The sequence below is a fragment of the Ixodes scapularis genome, unplaced genomic scaffold, assembly GCF_016920785.2.
Source record: "Ixodes scapularis isolate PalLabHiFi unplaced genomic scaffold, ASM1692078v2 PGA_scaffold11__112_contigs__length_91849675, whole genome shotgun sequence".
NCBI lineage: Eukaryota > Metazoa > Arthropoda > Arachnida > Ixodida > Ixodidae > Ixodes > Ixodes scapularis.
Window position 1 is genome coordinate 71,698,985 of NW_024609837.1, and position 17,792 is coordinate 71,716,776.

At 47.9% G+C, this 17,792-nt stretch overlaps 1 protein-coding gene across 1 annotated transcript in view; it reads left to right on the forward strand.

Moving 5' to 3' along the window:
- Positions 1 to 16,626, forward strand: part of LOC115332216 — a 58,773-nt gene extending 42,147 nt beyond the window's left edge. Inside the window, 3 exon segments of the mRNA XM_042289111.1 lie at positions 9,061 to 9,171; positions 16,499 to 16,589; positions 16,592 to 16,626. Coding sequence (XP_042145045.1) covers positions 9,061 to 9,171; positions 16,499 to 16,589; positions 16,592 to 16,626 — 237 coding nt within the window.
- The last annotated feature ends 1,166 nt before the right edge of the window (positions 16,627 to 17,792 follow it).

A 17,792-nucleotide genomic window follows, 5' to 3' on the forward strand; every position in this document is an offset into this window, starting at 1 on the left:
TTGTTCGTCTACCTTCTTGTTCTCGACAGTGTCCTTGCGCTGTTTTAATTTTTAATCAAGAAACAGACGTCGTCTGCTGCTAAGGCAAGCACGTTCATTGCAGCCCTTCAAACTGGCAATTTCCGTGTTGTGGTGCTCTCAATGAGTGGCACTTTTGCCCTCACACAGCCATCGAGCTGGCTTTTCCAGAAAGAAACCCTGGATCTGCAAACTGCGGTCGAGTTATTGCACAAAACTCTCTTTCAACAGAAGGCTAAAAGAGGGATGTGTGAGACCGAGTTCAACCAACTGTTTGCCGAAGTTAAAGCTACCGCAAGCGAAATAGGTGTCCAGGTTAATCTTCCCCGGACCGCAACCAAACATATGTACAGCCAGGGCATGCGGGTTGTGGGATTTGCCCTTTGGGGGGGTTACCACTTGGAAACACAAAGAAGGTTCCTCGGGTTCGAATAAAGACGTGTTTATTGACTGCAATGCCAACACGCTTCGCTCTTAGACAACGAAAAGTCTGGGCGCTGGCTCAATTGCCAGTATCACCCGGTCGGTTTCCCGCGCTGCCGCATTAGACAGAATCACGGGAAGTCGGAGGCCCACAAAGAAAAACCGAGCTCCGTAGAGCCAGGGCCTCCGCCGACGAGAGCCCCTGGCCCACCTTCGGGGCCAGCTTAAATAGCCTCGGAGAATGGACGCGCCCGGGGAGGCCACTAGCAGTCGCGTCCATCATAGCTCTCAAGGGTGTGCCGAAGGCGCGTTCACCCAAATGGGCAAGGGAGAGCCGGCCCCTTCGAGGAATTCGGCCTCGTGGTTCCTTGTATCCGGGAGGCCGACGCCATTGGTGACGACGGCTCCCACGGCCTGCTCGAAGCTAGGCCTAGATAGGGATAGAGGGAACCCAATGGTTCCCACACTCCCCCCTTCTCAAGGCTAAGGTAGGCCAAAAAATAAAACGGCCTACCGGCTCTCAAAAACAAAATAAAAAAACAAAACCGAAAAAAAAAAACTACCACGTCCCGTACCGACCCCAGCATGCTAGGGTTGACAAATGAAATATCTTCGGGGACGCTCCCGGCGCTGAAGTTCGTGGCTCACCATGGCACAGGGACAGGACGATGTCTTGGCCGAAGTCCAGGAATGACGACGCCGGAGCGTACCCTGACGACGCGCCCCGTCGTTGGCGTCGGCACGAGCGCCCACCCGCAGTGCATGTGGCTTGCAGGCGGGCTCCAGGCATCGGGACGGGAATCCGCAGATTGGGGCAGCAGCAGGGTCGCCGTGACGGCGAAGTGTGTCGGGGAATGACACTCGAAGTCCTTGAATGGCAGCAAGTTCCCAGGTTCCCAGGGTTGGAGACGGAACCAGGCAGCAGGAGGACACGTGACGCCATCTTGATCACAGCGGAAGTGACCAAGTCTTTCGGGCCGGCAGGGGGACTGGCAGCCCCGGCGATGATGACGTTGCCCCGGCGAATGATGACGCTGCCCCGGCATTGTTGTCCTCCTCGTGGGCCGCGCCAATGACTCACACCCGCCTGGTACTGGAATGCAACCTGCGCTCTGCCCCCTCTCCCGTTTCTTTCCCCAAGAGGAAGCTTCGGAAATTCCGAGCAAGGTGGAGCCGTCCAACTGAGGTCGCTCGACCAATCTCTGGATTCAAAAGGCCCCAGAGATAAAAACGAGGCAGAGACAAAGGTGTCTTTTTTGCCGTGAGTCACGTGCATCGCACTGGCTCGGCTCGCGAAGCTGACGTGGCCACTAAGCCGTTGAGTGGCGTTGGGTGTCGGGCGTTCGCCTCTCCCTTTGTCCACCTGTTTGATCCTTGGCCGGAAATTGACCTGGTTCGCTATCTTAGCGAAAGGAGATGGATGCTGCTGTCTTTGCAGTCCACGGTAAGCCGCACGTTGGGGCGCCAGATGTGGGATTTGCCCTTTGGGGGGGTTACCACTTGGAAACACAAAGAAGGTTCCTCGGGTTCGGATAAAGACGTGTTTATTGACTGCAATGCCAACACGCTTCGCTCTTAGACAACGAAAAGTCTGGGCGCTGGCTCAATTGCCAGTATCACCCGGTCGGTTTCCCGCGCTGCCGCATTAGACAGAATCACGGGAAGTCGGAGGCCCACAAAGAAAAACCGAGCTCCGTAGAGCCAGGGCCTCCGCCGACGAGAGCCCCTGGCCCACCTTCGGGGCCAGCTTTAATAGCCTCGGAGAATGGACGCGCCCGGGGAGGCCACTAGCAGTCGCGTCCATCATAGCTCTCAAGGGTGTGCCGAAGGCGCGTTCACCCAAATGGGCAAGGGAGAGCCGGCCCCTTCGGGGAATTCGGCCTCGTGGTTCCTTGTATCCGGGAGGCCACGCCATTGGTGACGACGGCTCCCACGGCCTGCTCGAAGCTAGGCCTAGATAGGGATAGAGGGAACCCAATGGTTCCCACAAGGTAGAGGACCTTCAAACCTTCTTCCGGCAGATAGTTTTTATTACGGTTTTGGAGTCAATGATGGAAACCTCTCCACGTTTCTCCAAAGAAACCTTTTCGACTTACGATTTGAATGTATGTGTACCCCGTATTCTCGTAACATACTTAATTGAAGGCAACGACGCACAAATAGAGAGACTGGCAGGTCGGTATCATTGCATCCTAAAGTAAAATAGCCAAACTGCGATGGCGAAAACTCTTACGTCGGAACTGCTCATGTGGAAGACAAATTGACTCCGACAAACCGGAGACATTCCGGTTTTGCGTACAGTCGCTGGGTCCCTTCACGCTTGCGATAGGGATGCGACAGACCGCTTCGTAAGGGCAAGGAGGCGTAGGACCGATTTTTGTCTCTGAAGGGTGCATGAGGGCTTTAGAAAAGTCACGCTTTTTTATTCTACGATCATTGAGAAGCAGAATCTGTCATAATATATTGCTGTCAGAATAAACGTAATACACACTCTGCTTTAGAATTTCACTTAATTTCTCTAACTCTTACAGGTTGGAACAGATGTCCTTTTGACATTGTATGTGTTCCATTTGCATACTCACTTAAAGAATCGTTTTGTTCATTGTTTTTAAAACCTTTACTCTCCTTGTCATCAATCATCGATGTCGCAGAATCTTGTCTTTGTTTTTGGCTGCGCGCACTCTGCTACACTTTCACTTAATTGATTTTCTTTTGTTGAACGAAAACTTTTGTGTGCGTATAAACTATGTGCTTTTTTTTGTCATTCGTTCACTACTCTAATTTGATTTTCTAGCGTATAGGTATGAAGTGTAAATACGGCACCACAGCCCCTGCAGTTCTTGTTCTTCGGATCCGAGCAAACGTCCATTCAAGCCCAAGTCTTCCACATTCATAACAAATGTCGACTTGCTTTCTATATATCTAGCATTGTTGCAGCGTAGGACCGTATTTCACCGTGAAGGGGACCTTTTCCCCTTCGAAAAGTACGATTACGCTTGTGGTCTTACCTAGTCCTTTTGCCGCTATCGCTCTTGGGTTCCTGTCGTTGACCACCTTTGTGTGTATCGTTCCAGCGTCTTCCTCCAGTGGAATGCCTCGTATGACGCCCTTGGCTCTTCCGCTAGGAGCCACTGGCAGCTGTGTAATCCCTGCATAATTAAGCTCTAAAGTCAAAATATCACGGCACGTTTTATGCGTTTGTTTGGAGTAGAAAAAAAGCACCTGCAAAAAAAGATGACGAGCGCAGTGACATTGCACTTTCGACGCTGTTTGATTCGCTCGTCGGCTCCTGGCACTGGCCGCGCTCCGCCGTTGGCTATCATAAAATTACTTGCATCCATCCATGATGTCGGTTGTTCAACCTTTTTGACGTGGTTCCGACCTTCTAAAAAATAGCACGCGAATTCCGAAAAGGTTTCATAGTCCTCGGTAAGTTTGTGGACACCTCGGCCGGGATTTAAACCCGCCAACTGGGGATTTCTATGCCAGTGCTTTGCCTCTGAACAACCAAGACGGCAGCACACAGCTCTCAATAGAGGGCAGTCTTTTGGAAGGAGTCTATAGGCCTTTTCCGAAGCGTGCAGCGCCATCTGCGGCGCAAAAAGGATGCCAAAAACTGGCTGTGTGTAACCGGATGTAGCAGGAAACGCAAGCGACAATGGAGGCGATTGAGGACACGTACGCGAGTGGGCGAGTCACACAACGCCATAATATTATTCAATGATTCCTGTACTCTATGGAGAATGACACTTCAGTCCTGATGTGTTATGGGACCCTCTCAGCCTTTCAAACCCCTTCAGCACATCAAACCCCTTAGCCCTTCAAACCCTTTGAGACCCCCTCAGTTTTTCAACACTTTGAACACCCAAATGACACTGAACCCTCTGCCAAAACCGGAGTATAAAACGTCATTGAAAGTTTATTTCAGGTATTCAGTTTTACATGCATCTTGTAACGCAAATAGACGAAGAACCAAACTGTACTCAAACCCGAGAGCAAGCAGCTGTAGACAATGTGATCAGACCGAATTGAAACAGCCGAGTTCTTTGTTGCCAAGCATTCTTTCGAGGTAGTCACAGTGCTACTGGAAAAATTCTTGAGATGTAGAGTCACAACAAAAGCTTAACTGAAACGATCGAAGAAGCGCTCTCTTATCCGTGGGGCGCAAAGCTGGTGGCAGCCATATCAGTTGATCACGTTGAATACGGCCCTTTACATGGCGGGGGGGGGGGAGGTGGGAGCGCATTAAACTCAGAGCTCGGGTGCGTATCGCATCAGATAATATTAAACAAGCTGCATGAGAAATACGTTACCCTCAAGATTGTTTTATTTTAACTTTACTCGTTCTGTATTTTTTGTGTGTGTGTCGAGAAATGAGTTGTGTTATACAAAGTGCAAAAAAAGGACACAAGGCAAAAAACAAGCGGTTTATAGTCATTGTTAGCATTCTATCTCAGAACCTACCGCGCCTCCACCCCCCCCCCCCCCCCTTTCTCTCCCCGAGATGCGCGTACCGACACCTGACCGATTGGAACCACAGGCTGCCTCCAGGATAGCGCCCTGCGGAAAAAAGACGGGCGTTTCAGTATTCTAGTTAAGTTTGATTGCGACTGTACGGCAGTTAAATTAATAAAACTGACAAAAGTTCACCACATACATACATGCAAGCTATCAGTAGCATGTTTAGCTAGAACTACAAACTCAAAACCAATGTACGCCGCCGCTGAGAAATCCTTAGCAAGATCACGGTGTTGTCGCTAGTGCCGTCGCGGTTGGACCTCCGACGACGTTTTTGTTCACTGAATGATCTGCTGAAGTCGGACGGACGAAGAGATGGAAGAAACAGGGAACTGAGCAACCTTCATCTCGATCTGCACACTGAGCTGGTCTCGAAGATGGTAAACGCATGGCACAGGTCGCCGACACTGAGCGTTCGCACATTGCGGCCGCCGAATACAAAATTACCAAGGGGCTTCCCCGGCATACATATAATGCAGATTCACGTGATGTGTACCACAGACACGATAAAACAATTTTAATAAAAACTATGTCTTCACAAAAAAAAAATAGGACAGTCCCTACATGTCTTTAAAGAAAACTGTTACAGACCGCTTACACTTTTGGGAATTCTTAAAGGATACATCAGGCCTCTTAGAAACTTTCGGCTAGTTAACAACCCCTGAGCAAGTTTTGGACAGAACGTCAGAACATTGAAAAAACCCTGGTTGGAAGGAGAGATGTTTCTTTCAATGGGGTAGAATATGGTGCATAGCGAACACAAATTCATTGATCGCCAAATTATGCCTTGGCATGGACGCAATATCGGAGCTAGCTTATATTTTTTTACTACTAAAAGTGACGAACTCGACTGGGTGCATGCAACATGGAACGCGCGTAAACCTACATTACACGCAAAGAGAATGTCGTCTTCAACAGACAATAAACGTGAGCCAGTTCTGAGCGTATGCTCCGAATAAAATATTTAGAATATTGCGTTCAGTGGATGCGTCTGATAGACTTTTGCAAGTGCGGCCTCTGGGCGCCGCCATTTTGCTGCTAGTGTGGCCAGATCGTCTGACTGGCAAGCATGGCCGATGCTTTGTGTATGCCTCAGCAATGCTTGACTACCAGACGACCTGCCTACACCAGCAGCCAGACGGCGGCGCCCAGAGGCCGTGCTTGCAAACGTTTATACCCGAACATGCTATGTTTATGCACTCCTCAGTATAAAATAATGTGAACCCGACAATTCGTTTATAGCTTGCAAAAAAAAAACGTTATTATTGGATATCTTTACAAATTACTCAGATCAGTTTTTATTTCGGCTCCTGAGTACTATTTAAACAATATGCACCGTAAAACAGACAAAAGGAGAAGGACATAACGCGAAGTGCGACTTTCAGCTGTATATTAATGCACGGAGCAATTGAGAGAGAGAAGTATGCGAAAGCGGGTGCAGTGACGTCAGAACGCCGAGCTTTGATTGGAAGGATTTGTGGGTTAGCCTAAAGCTAGCTGCCTTTGTCTCCACTGCACTCATCAAACGCGGAAAGCCTGGGTTTGGCTTTTGGCTCTCGCGTTCGAACGTATACTCGACGAATGCAGTGGAGACAAAGGCGGCTAGCTTTAGGTCTACCCACTAATCCTTCCAATAAGAGCTCGGCGTTCTGAAGTAACTGCACGCGCTCTCACTTGTCCTTCTCTCTCCCGTTTTCTCCGTGCATTAAAATGAAAAAAAAAAAAAAGCTATTTATAAACCCTGTCATGTTGCTCGCGTAGGGATTCAATTTTCTTATCGAATCGGCGAAATGACAAAGCATTTATGAATATGCTCCTTCCCCGTTGCATGATTCATACACGTCTTGCGGTAATTTACTTCTTAACGTCCTAATATTTTTTTTTTTCTGGAACAAGTGCGCGTGGGAAGTTTCCACAATAAATTCCAAATTTGCCAGAGGGAAAATATTTTACTACGAGTGAGCGCTCGCGTGCCCTGGCGTTCATGCGTCTTCCTGTTCGGCCGACAAATGCTTTTCCGTAGGTCATCGGGATTTTATAGACGACTAAAGTGATACCTTCTACGTACTGCTTGGGTCATATCATTTAACGCAAGACGTTATTTTGCTAGGTGTTGGGCACTTCGTGAAACCCAGATAAGAAAGCAGCAGGGATAAACGCATGGCCGCGGGAATTGACAATGATTGGTTGACTGTTGTGAAAGGATGAGTGAGGTGATCGACGCTCATTGGTTAGTGGGAAGATAATGTAACGAGAGGAGTAGGTGTGGAGTAGCTCCACCCCCTGTGCGCACTGTGAGAGAAGAGCTCTAGAGTATGGAAGGTTGTGGAAGATCGCCAGGATCCTCTGCCCGATTAGCGGTAGCGTCGCTGCAGTCTAGGAACAACTACTGAGCCTACACATGGAACGCGTTAAATTATCTGATAAAGAGTGCCGTGAACGTTTTCACGGTACTCTGTTTTCAGTGTCGGGAAATTTGATGGAGTGCCTCGAATGATGCTAAATCTGGAAGGTGCTTTGGATGTCGCGAGATGTGTGGGAATAATTTTGTTCTCGCAAGGTTTTAAAAATGTTGAAGAGGATTTGATAATAATTACTTCTTTTTTTGTGTGTGTGTTTATCCCTCGCCTTCCCTCCCTCCCTCCCCCTCCCCCCCCCCCCCCCCCCGTCCCTCCTGCTATAATGCCTGAAGGCGCTGCGGGTACTGAATAATAAGCTGCAGAAGTGTATGTGGGCCAAAAGGGAGGCCGTTTAAACGATAGGGTACGCCAGCACGCACTATATAAAAACATTCGCCCTCGGGCTACTGGGCTAATCATTGTCATAGATGTCATTGCGCCCCGGTTCCAGAAAAAAGTACTATCCAGTAAGGGAAGTTGCTGGGCTAGGTGGTTTATCCTAGTTAGACATTTAATATAGCGCAAAAAAGACAAAGACATTAAGTAGACAGGGCAAGCGCTAATTTTCAACCATTTTTACTTTTGAAGAATCAAAGCAAGTATACACACGTAAAGCGGCAACAGATAAAGCAATCAAGCGTTATCTGTTCATGCAAAAACTGAAGTTGACATGTAACTAACACCATGCCGTCCCATTTTTTTACCAAAAAATGGGACGTCATGTGTCAGCGACACGTGAATTGTGCCACATGAAAATGAATTTTAGTTTTTGCAGGATCAGATAACGTCTTGATATCTCTACTTGTTGCCACTTTGCGTATTTATATATGCCTTGCTTCCTCTTGAGTAAAATAGAGTAAAGTTAGCGCTTGTCCCGTTTAAATCGCGTCTTTATATTTTGGGCTCTTTTGTGCGTTTAACTAAAATAAATGTTCTTGGGACATTCAACATTTTAAAACCCGAGACATAGAACAAAATGGAGAACAAAAAATGGACCACACAGACCTGTGTCTGTGTTGTCCCCTTTTTTCTTCTCGTTTACCTTCTGCGTCTCGGGTTTTACAATGTTGAAAATTCCCCAGCTCGCTTGGATCTTGTCTGTAAATTCTGTTCTTGGGCGTTACGAAGCAAGTTATCATAAGAAGTGCATGAATCATACAACATTCATGGCAGGAGGATAGCATATGTAAAACTTATAAGTTCACCTTCAGTTCAGATATCCGATAAGAATTTTGAATTTTTACGGAGCAACCTGATAGGGTTTATTAAAAGTCTCGTTTACTTCAGAAATATTCAATGGAAAGTAGAGCGTAGAGCTTTGTGTTGTGTTCCTCTCATTCTGTTTATGTTTTATGCACATATTGCCTTACAAAATCGCGTACCAATTATACTTTTTTTCAGTTTAATTCAAGACATTGCCGACGCCAAAAGAAAAAGGGACTAATCAAGCATTTTCAAAAGCGCAAGTCACTGAGCCTTTTTAGTTTATGATTGGTTCATTGATAATATAACATGTACAGAAATACTAAGAACATCATGACTGTGCGCTTTTGACGCATTTGTATTGATCCAATTAGCCCGTATTTTCGGCTGCATCTGGTCTGGGGGTGAGACGAAGTGTAGTTCATCCGACCATTTTAATTCCCATTATTCTTGCACTTTTTAACTAATTGGTTGCGTAAATTTACCGATATTTTTCTAGGGATTCGAGGACTGTAGATTTTACTGCTGTACACCCCGTGTTTGGGGTCTCTTCTACACCTACACAACATACACTGCGCTGGACGGATGGAGATGTGATGCTAAAGGAAAGGCAAGTTCATCCTTGCTTATAACTTCTACAGACGCCGTGATCACAATATATATATATATATATATATTGTTAGGAAGAAGCTGAAGCGCCCCCGGCTGGAGAGTTCGTGCTGGGTGCTCGATGACTAGGCAGTTGGCGATCAAACCGTTCTGTAGAGCAGTCTGTTACTAACCTACTTCGATTGAATCATCCCTACTAAAAAACAACCTTCAGGAGGTGGAGGTCTTTCCGTTCCCCAACCTCTCAATCTCATCGACCAACCTCAAGTCCTCGGTCTGGAACTCCGCAGTGGCCGCACTACAGCCACTATGCCTGAAGAAGGAGACAATGCCCACGGCTCTCTGACTCCGGTAACAGCTGTGACCACAACCTCAGCGGCACCGCCGCTACACACTCAAGCTGTTAAGAACCGACAACGCGACCCACCACTCTTCGCTGGTTATCCGATTCCGACGTCCACGACTGGCTTAAGAGCTACGACCGGGCAAGTCAATACAACCGGTGGGACGACTCATTCAAACTAGCGAATGTAGTGTTCTTTCTGAAAGAAACATCTCTTCAATGGATTGACAACCATGAAAAGGAATTTAACTCCTGGCACGCCTTCAAGACACGCTTTGCCGACGCCTTTGGTAAGCCGGAACAGTGCCGACAACAGGCGAAGGAAACATTGGCTCGCCGCTACCAGGTTAACACCGAATCATCCCTTGCCTACATTGAAGATGTTCTCCGGCTGTGTCGCCGCGTTGATGCTCACATGCCAGAGGAGAACCTCATCCGACACCTATTCAAGGGCCTTTCGCAGGAACTTTTTACCATCGTCGCTCCCAAATCCCCTCGAACGGTCCAAAACCTTATCGGCGAATGCAAGAAGTACGAGGAACTCCAAAGTGCCCGCATCAACAAGCAACTGTTTGAGCGGCTCCCTGAGGTATGCCTCGCACCTGCATTTAACATTGACATTAATACAATGATCCGGAACATTATCCGAGATGAAGTGCGGCCTTACCTGGCTCACTTACAACCCTGTGTCGGCGTTGCCCCCCCAAGATCCACATGTAGAATCAATTCAAAAGGTTGTGCAACACGAAATTCGCTCTGCGTTAGGACACCTGTCTCCGCCAACACCCCCGCCTATACCAGCAGCGCCGGTGGCTCCACTTGTTTGCTCCATGGCGCCATGAACCTCAGCCCCGCTACACCAGGGGTCCCGTTTACCAGGTCTATCCTCCAACAGGGTCCTATGGCCCACGTCGACGAACTGACATCTGGCGCACAGACGACAACCGCCCAATTGGTTACAACTGTCAAACGCCGCGACATATTGCACGCTACTGCCGCCGATCAGCGTACGCTGCCGTCTATCGACACACTAGCCAAGGCCCCTCCCCCCACTACCACAAGGAGAGCATCCCTTCTGGAGACCGACGCGCTCGAGTTCCCCCTTCGTCGCTCACCACTCGCCGGGGCCGGTCGCCATCGCCTTACCCTTGCCGTTCGCGCTCTGTGTCGCCCCTCAACGCCGTCGCCGCACCTACTGAGACATCAAACTAAGCCCAGCAGCCTGTGCTAACACCGGAGGTCAGGCTGCATTCTTCAAACTCGACAAAAACCCTCCTTGTAATGGACCGACGACCGTTTAGATTGTAATCGACGGACAAACATTTACGGCTTTAGTGGATACCGGTGCCGCCAAATCATGCATTGCCGAAAGCGTTCGCCGCAGTTTGCGTAAGGTGCTCACACCCGCTCATGGACGCTTACTACGCATGGGCAATGGAGAACTGGTGCGACCCCTCGGCCACTCAACCGTGTCCATGCTTCTCGGAGGAAGCCGTTAAATTGTCATTTTCACAGTACTACAAAACTGCGTCGCCGGCGTCATCCTCGCGTGCGACTTTTCACTTCAAACGAGGCCTTTATCGACTGTAGCAGCGGCGAGCTCCATCTCAACATCTGCGATACAGAAGGCACTCTTCCCGATTCGCCTCCGGTTGTTCTTCGTACAGCAGACGACATATGCCTGCCTGCGTTTTCAGCAGTTTCCGTACAGCTGGTACCCGAATCCCTCTTTAACAGTGCTTGCGGTCTCGTGGAGCCTATCGCGACTACTTTTGCAAAGAAGGGCGTTCTTGTTCCCCACTCTATTGCCATGGTGAAAACACGACGAGTTCACTTGTACATTACAAAACCTTCTGCGGAACCACTCATGCTACTTCGTGGATAGCGTATCACCACAATCCAAACGTGCGACGAGCCATGCTATCGCCTCTTTATCTACAGCAACTACTACGACAAAGCTACAAGCTGCTTCGGCTGACACTCTCAGCGAGCGCACTGCCCAAATGATAGACTCTTCCCTAACGAATACTGAACGTGCATCTCTCCAACGTCTACTAAGCACGTACAGCGACTTGTTTGACTTCAGTCGCCACGCCCTTCCTCAGACGACCACTGTGACACATCGAATTGACAACGGCTCCGCCACTCCCCTGAAAAGCCGGCCATTCAGAATATCACCAGCCGAGCGGAAGACCATAAAAGAAAATGTCGCCGACATGTTAGACAAGAAAATAATCGCACCTTCGTCAAGTCCGTGGTCATCTCCCGTAATTCTCGTGAAAAAAGATGATGGCTCCTGGCAGTTCTGCGTCGATTACCGCCGCCTTAACAAAGTCGCCAAGAAAGACGTGTTCCCGCTACCTCGAATCGACGACACGCTAGACGCTCTTCAGGGCTCATTTTTTTTCTCCTCATTAGACCTACGCAGCGGTCACTGGCAAATTCCCGTTTCTGAGGAAGACAAACCAAAAACAGCGTTCTTTACACCTGACGGCCTATACCAATTCAATGTCATGCCGTTTGGACTGTGCAATGCCCCAGCAACGTTTGAACGCATGATGGACACTTTGCTCCGAGGCCTCACATGGAATATCTGCTTATGCTATCTGGACGACGTTGTGGTTTTTTCAACAAGGTTGGACGACCATCTACACCGACTTCGGCAAGTACTAGATTGCTTTCGTAACGCAAACCTCCAGCTGAACTCTAAATAGTGTAAATTCGGAGCTCGAGAAATCAAGGTACATGGTCATCTGGTCAGTATCGACGGAATTCGTCCTGATCCAAGCAAGATTCAAGCAGTCTCTGAATTTCCAGTTCCTAGAAACTTGAAAGATGTCCCAGCGTTTCTTGGTCTTTGTACATACTTTCGAAAATTCATACCGGCTTTTCCCAACATTGCCGAACCGCTCAACAAGTTACTTTGTCTTGGCCAACTCTTCCACTGGGACCAATCTCAAATGGAAGCGTTCACCTCTCTGAAAGCGGCTATGGTCTCAGTCCCGATTCTTGAACATTTCTTACAAGGTGCAGTTACGGAAATTCGCGCAGCCGCTAGCGGTTATGGCCTGGGCGCTCTCCTTGCGCAAAACATTCGTAACACCCAGCGTGTGATCGCATATGCTAGCCGCACACTAACCAAGTGTGAACGCAACTACACCATCACCGAACGCGAATGCTTGGCGGTCATATGGGCAATTTCAAAGTTCCGTCCATACCTTTACGGAATTCACTTTCGCATAGTAACAGACCATCATGCCCTTTGCTGGCTGACCGGGTTCAAGGATCCATCTAGTCGCCTGGCACGCTGGTCGCTCAAGATTCAGCAATACGACTTTACGATTGTTTACGAATCCGGAAAACGCCACCTAGACGCAGACGCCTTGTCGCGGTGTCCACTCTCGGCTGATTTTTCCCCTCATGAACCACATACCGAAATTGAACTCTCTGCAGTTTTGGACACTATTGACGTCGCGGATGCTCAACTTTCGGATTAGGAATTACAACCCATTGTTCGCCACCTCCTCCGACCCACCACGCCCTCATCATGGCGCATCCAACGGCGTGCACGCCTTTTCACGCTGCATGATGGGGTTCTTTACCGAAAAAACTACAAACCCCATGGACGCCCTTGGCTTCTGGTCGTGCCTCGGCTGCTTCGAAAAGATGTCATCCGCGCCCATCATGATGACCCGACGGCCGGACACTTTCGGCTTTAGCAAAACGTATTTCCGCATCCGTAATCGCTATTTTTGGAACGGCATGTCACGCACAATTAACAAATACATTCGAAGTTGCCTTCTTTGCCAAACACAGAAAAGTCGCACGACCAAGACCCCCGGTCCTCTTGAATCCATCACACCACCCAAATCCCCGTTCCAACAAATTAGCATCGATTTTTTATGTCCTTTTCCGATTTCCACCAACGTCAAGCGCTGGGTTATTGTTGCCGTCGATTACCTTACACGCTATGTAGAAACTACGTGTGAATGCACGGCTACTGCCCGAGACGCCGCAGATTTCTTTCTCCACGGCATTTTACTGCGCCACGGAGCACCCCAAATCATCATCTGTGATCGGGAAACCCCGTTTATTGCCAAGCTAATTGAAGAAGTATTGCGCCTCACCAACACAATCCACAAAGTAACCAGTGCGTACCACCCACAATCAAATGGACTCCCCGAACGCCTCAACCGAACGTTGTCACAAATGATATCCACGTATGTCGACGATCACCACACCAACTGGGACGCCATCATTCCATACATCACTTACGCCTACAACACTGCGCATCAAGCAACTACAGGATTCTCGCCTTACTATCTTCTATACGCTCGCGAGCCTCTTACGCCTCTGGACACGACCTTGTCCTCCCTAAATGACCAGCCGTTGAGCCCCTATGCCAACGACATCGTTGGCCGAGCGGAGGACGTCCGTCGCCTTGCCCGTCTGCACACCGTACGGTCACAGCAAGAGCAGCAACTTCGCTATTCGGAAACCCATGGTCTTGCCTCCTACGAAGTTGGAGACAGGGTTCTTTCAGCCACACCTTTAGGCCAGCCGGGAAAGTCAGAAAAACTCCTTCAGAAATACGTCGGACCCTATGTTGTTCTGCGTCGCCTATCGCCCACAAATTATCAAGTTTCACCACTATCACACCCCCCCCCCCCCCCCCCCCCCAGAGATCATCGATCTAAATCCACCGACATCGTACACGTTGCAAGGATGAAACGCTTCCATAGTCCCGATGACGCTACATCAAACTGACTGACACCCAGCCCTCCACCCGACCGGCGGCAAATGTTAGGAAGCAGACGAAGCGCCCCCGGCTGGAGAGTTCGTGCTGGGTGCTCGAGGACAAGGCAGTTGGCGATCGAACCGTTCTGTAGAGCAGTCTGTTACCAACCTACTTCCATTAAATCATCCCCATTAAAACCCCCTTCAATATATATATATATATATATATATAGGGTGTTTTTTTTTATTCTTACACATTTGTTTAAAGAAAACTGTGAAAGCTACACTAATGCGCTTTGTGCAGGTGGGTTATACGGTCAGGCGGACATAATGTGGGCGGCTAATCTCTGCAATAAGTCTGCTAATTAATTAAAATTCGTTAATTAACTTTTTAATTACTGAAAATAAACATATGGTTTCAATTAGAAACTTGCTGAGCATCATCGAAAACCCTTAAATCAACTATTTTTAGCAGGATATAACACCGGGGCAGCATTTTCCGGCGTTCTGTAAAAACGCTCCATTTGGATGCATTTCTACATTTCGGTTTCTTATCGGAGCGCATCTACGCGCCCGCGATCCTGCTCCCCGGTGGTCGTGGCGCGAAGCCACCTCCTCGCCTCCCTCGTAGAATGGAGGGAAGTACGGCGCATGTCTGTTGCGCGTCTCAGCCACTGGGGAGCAGGACCGCGGGCACGGTGATGCGCTCCGATAAGAAACCGAAATCTAGAAACGCGTCCAAATGAAACGCTTTTACAGAACGCCGTAAAATGCTTCCCCGGCGTTATATCCTTGCAGAAACAGATGATTTAGTGGTTTTCGATGATGCTCTACAAGTTTCTAATTGAAACTATATGTCTATTTCCACTAATTAAAAGCTTAATTAACGAATATTGAATAATTAGCCGACTTATCACAAAGATTAGTCACCCACATTATGTCCACCTGGTCGTATAACCCACCTGCACAAACCGCATTAGTGTAGCTTTCACAAATTTTTTTTTAAACAAATGTGTAAGAATAAAAAAAACACCCTGTATATATGTTAAACGTGAAGTTAGTATAGTATAAATTAACTACATTTAACGTCGATATAAGTTTCTGACTTCTGAGCTTTAAAAAAAAATGTGTCTCACAAAACAAAACAAAAAGTCTAGGACATTTCAGTATTTTTTATGAGTTGTGAATGTGAAAGCATGAATGTCGTTCTTCCGCTCTCTTAGTTCGTCTGCGGTGGACTGGCGTGGACTGCTACGTTTCGCTACTGCCGACTTTGCGGCCGCCGGCGATATACTGGGTGATTCAAGGAGCGGCCAGGCTCTTTAAATCGACCGCGAAATTCGGTTTATTAACCTATTGTGGGACGACTTTGTGCAGCGTTGCCCACAGATGGTGCATTTTTTTTTATGTAAAATTTGCAAAGAGCGAACTTACCTGAGGAAAAAGTAAAGAAGGAAAATGGCTTGTTACAACTTACAACTTACAACTTAAAGAACAGCGCACACGAGCATGGCTCTATTTTTAGGTCTTCTGGGTCACCAGGTCTTCAAATGAAAATATGACTGATTTCGCTAACACTTTCGGCCTTCATTATTTATACATAAAATATCAACATCTCAATATAATAAACTACTCTAAAACACATAATCACAATAGATTGCAAAATATCGCAAATTTTCGAGCCGCATCTCTCTTAAAATGTAGAGAGGAATTTTTTACACATTTCTTTTGGAAAACATAGAAACAAAGTCATTTCTTAAATTTACATTGCGAGGTAGTTATTTTATTGACGTTCCCGACTTGACCAGACTCATCTACAAAAACAACCAAGTCATTTCTGCAATTTCTAGAGGTGCCAGCTGATAATCATTCTAGGAATGTAGTTATTTCGTTTTCTTAAATACAGAAATTGTAAGGCGACAACGGAGTTTAATCAAGGAATAAACTTTTGAGTGTGTGTGTTTCGTTTTTAACCTGTGGTTTGAGGGCTTAAGTAATGTTTATATCATAGCTGGCTGACTTTCTACATCGTTCCACATATCTTGCAGTAAACAGCCGCCTATGTCTGGACCTATATATTTATCCGTTTGTTTATTGTGCCTACTAACAGCCATGGGCCTATGACTTCAAAGGGTTAAGAAACGTTCGCAAAATAAACAAAATAACAAATAGGGGAAAAGATGTCGGAAATTACGTAATTCCAGGTGAGTACAGATATTGTTGGAGTAACCCTACTTTTTTATTTCAGAAAGAGTGTTGGCATGGTGTTTGCCGAGAATTCTTGGCTGACAAGAAAAAACAGCAAAACAACTAAAAAAAACTTAGTGCCATTCCACTCTGTGAAGGAGGTTAACCAGCGAAGCTGTATTGGGATGACTATATTGACAACTATATTGATGTGTATGGTTATTGCTATGTTGATTGAATAAAGACGCATACACGTAACTTCGTGGTTCGTATAGCCTTTATTTTGTCGTATTCTAACCACAGTAACCACAACTTTGTGGTCGCTGTGGTACACCGCGATCGATTGTACAGTTATGCTAGACGCGTTCTTGCCAAAGGTTAAATCTACACACGATGAGTGACGCGTGATTGGCACCTCGACGTCCGTGTAGCACACAATTGCAAACCGTTCCAACTGGAAGGACACAATCTATATACTTGCCGTCGGGGCGTGCTAGGACGACGCTAAAGTTTCTCATTATTACGATCGACTTGTCTTCGACGGATGAAGTCCAACAAAAACTGACGGGTGCATCGCATACCCTTGGCGATGGCGGCCCACAACTCATCGGTCGTTTTCGCTCGACGACGTCCATCACACTCAGGCTTCTGCTACCGTCGACGCTCTGTCCGTTGCAACTCAAGAACGAAGGACGAGGGTAAGACGGGCCGGAGAGGAGGAAGCAGACGAAACGCTGAAAAGAGATTTCCCTTTTCTTCTCCAGGGTTCCGTCTGCTTCCTCTTCCACGGCCCGTCTTACTTTCGCCCTTCGTTCTTGAGTTGCAACGGACTATAGCCTAATACGCTGTTCTTCGTCGGTCAGAGAGCGTGTACTCGATGGTCTCGACGCGTTGGCCGCTGCGTGTTCGGCGGCAGTGGCCTCGTCACTTTCGCGCCCATTGGCAGTTTTGCTCTCGTTCTCGCTTTTTGAAGGCATGTTCTTCTTCCTCAGAGCGAACTACGCGCGACCTGCCCATAGCAAGCCTAAAGGGCACCTGCTGATAACGTCGCTAGGTCGATGACTACGTCAGAGGAGAACAAGGCACTACAATTGGTGGGTAGACTATGACGTTTTAATATTCTTTCCAGCCCCTGTAATCGGGAGCGAAGGAGCGCCACCGGCGCACAAGTGGTGTGAGGAGTGGCGGCCGCGCAGCGAATTCTCGCTCTACACGATCTGTCCGCGCAGGCAAAGATTTTCATAACGTAGCCATAGGCAGCTTCGCTGTAAAAAGCGCTGGTGGCCCGAAAGACCGTCCGAGGGTTAGATACTCCAGCTGAAGACATGATGCCTGTGCAAGTTGGGCAGGGATAA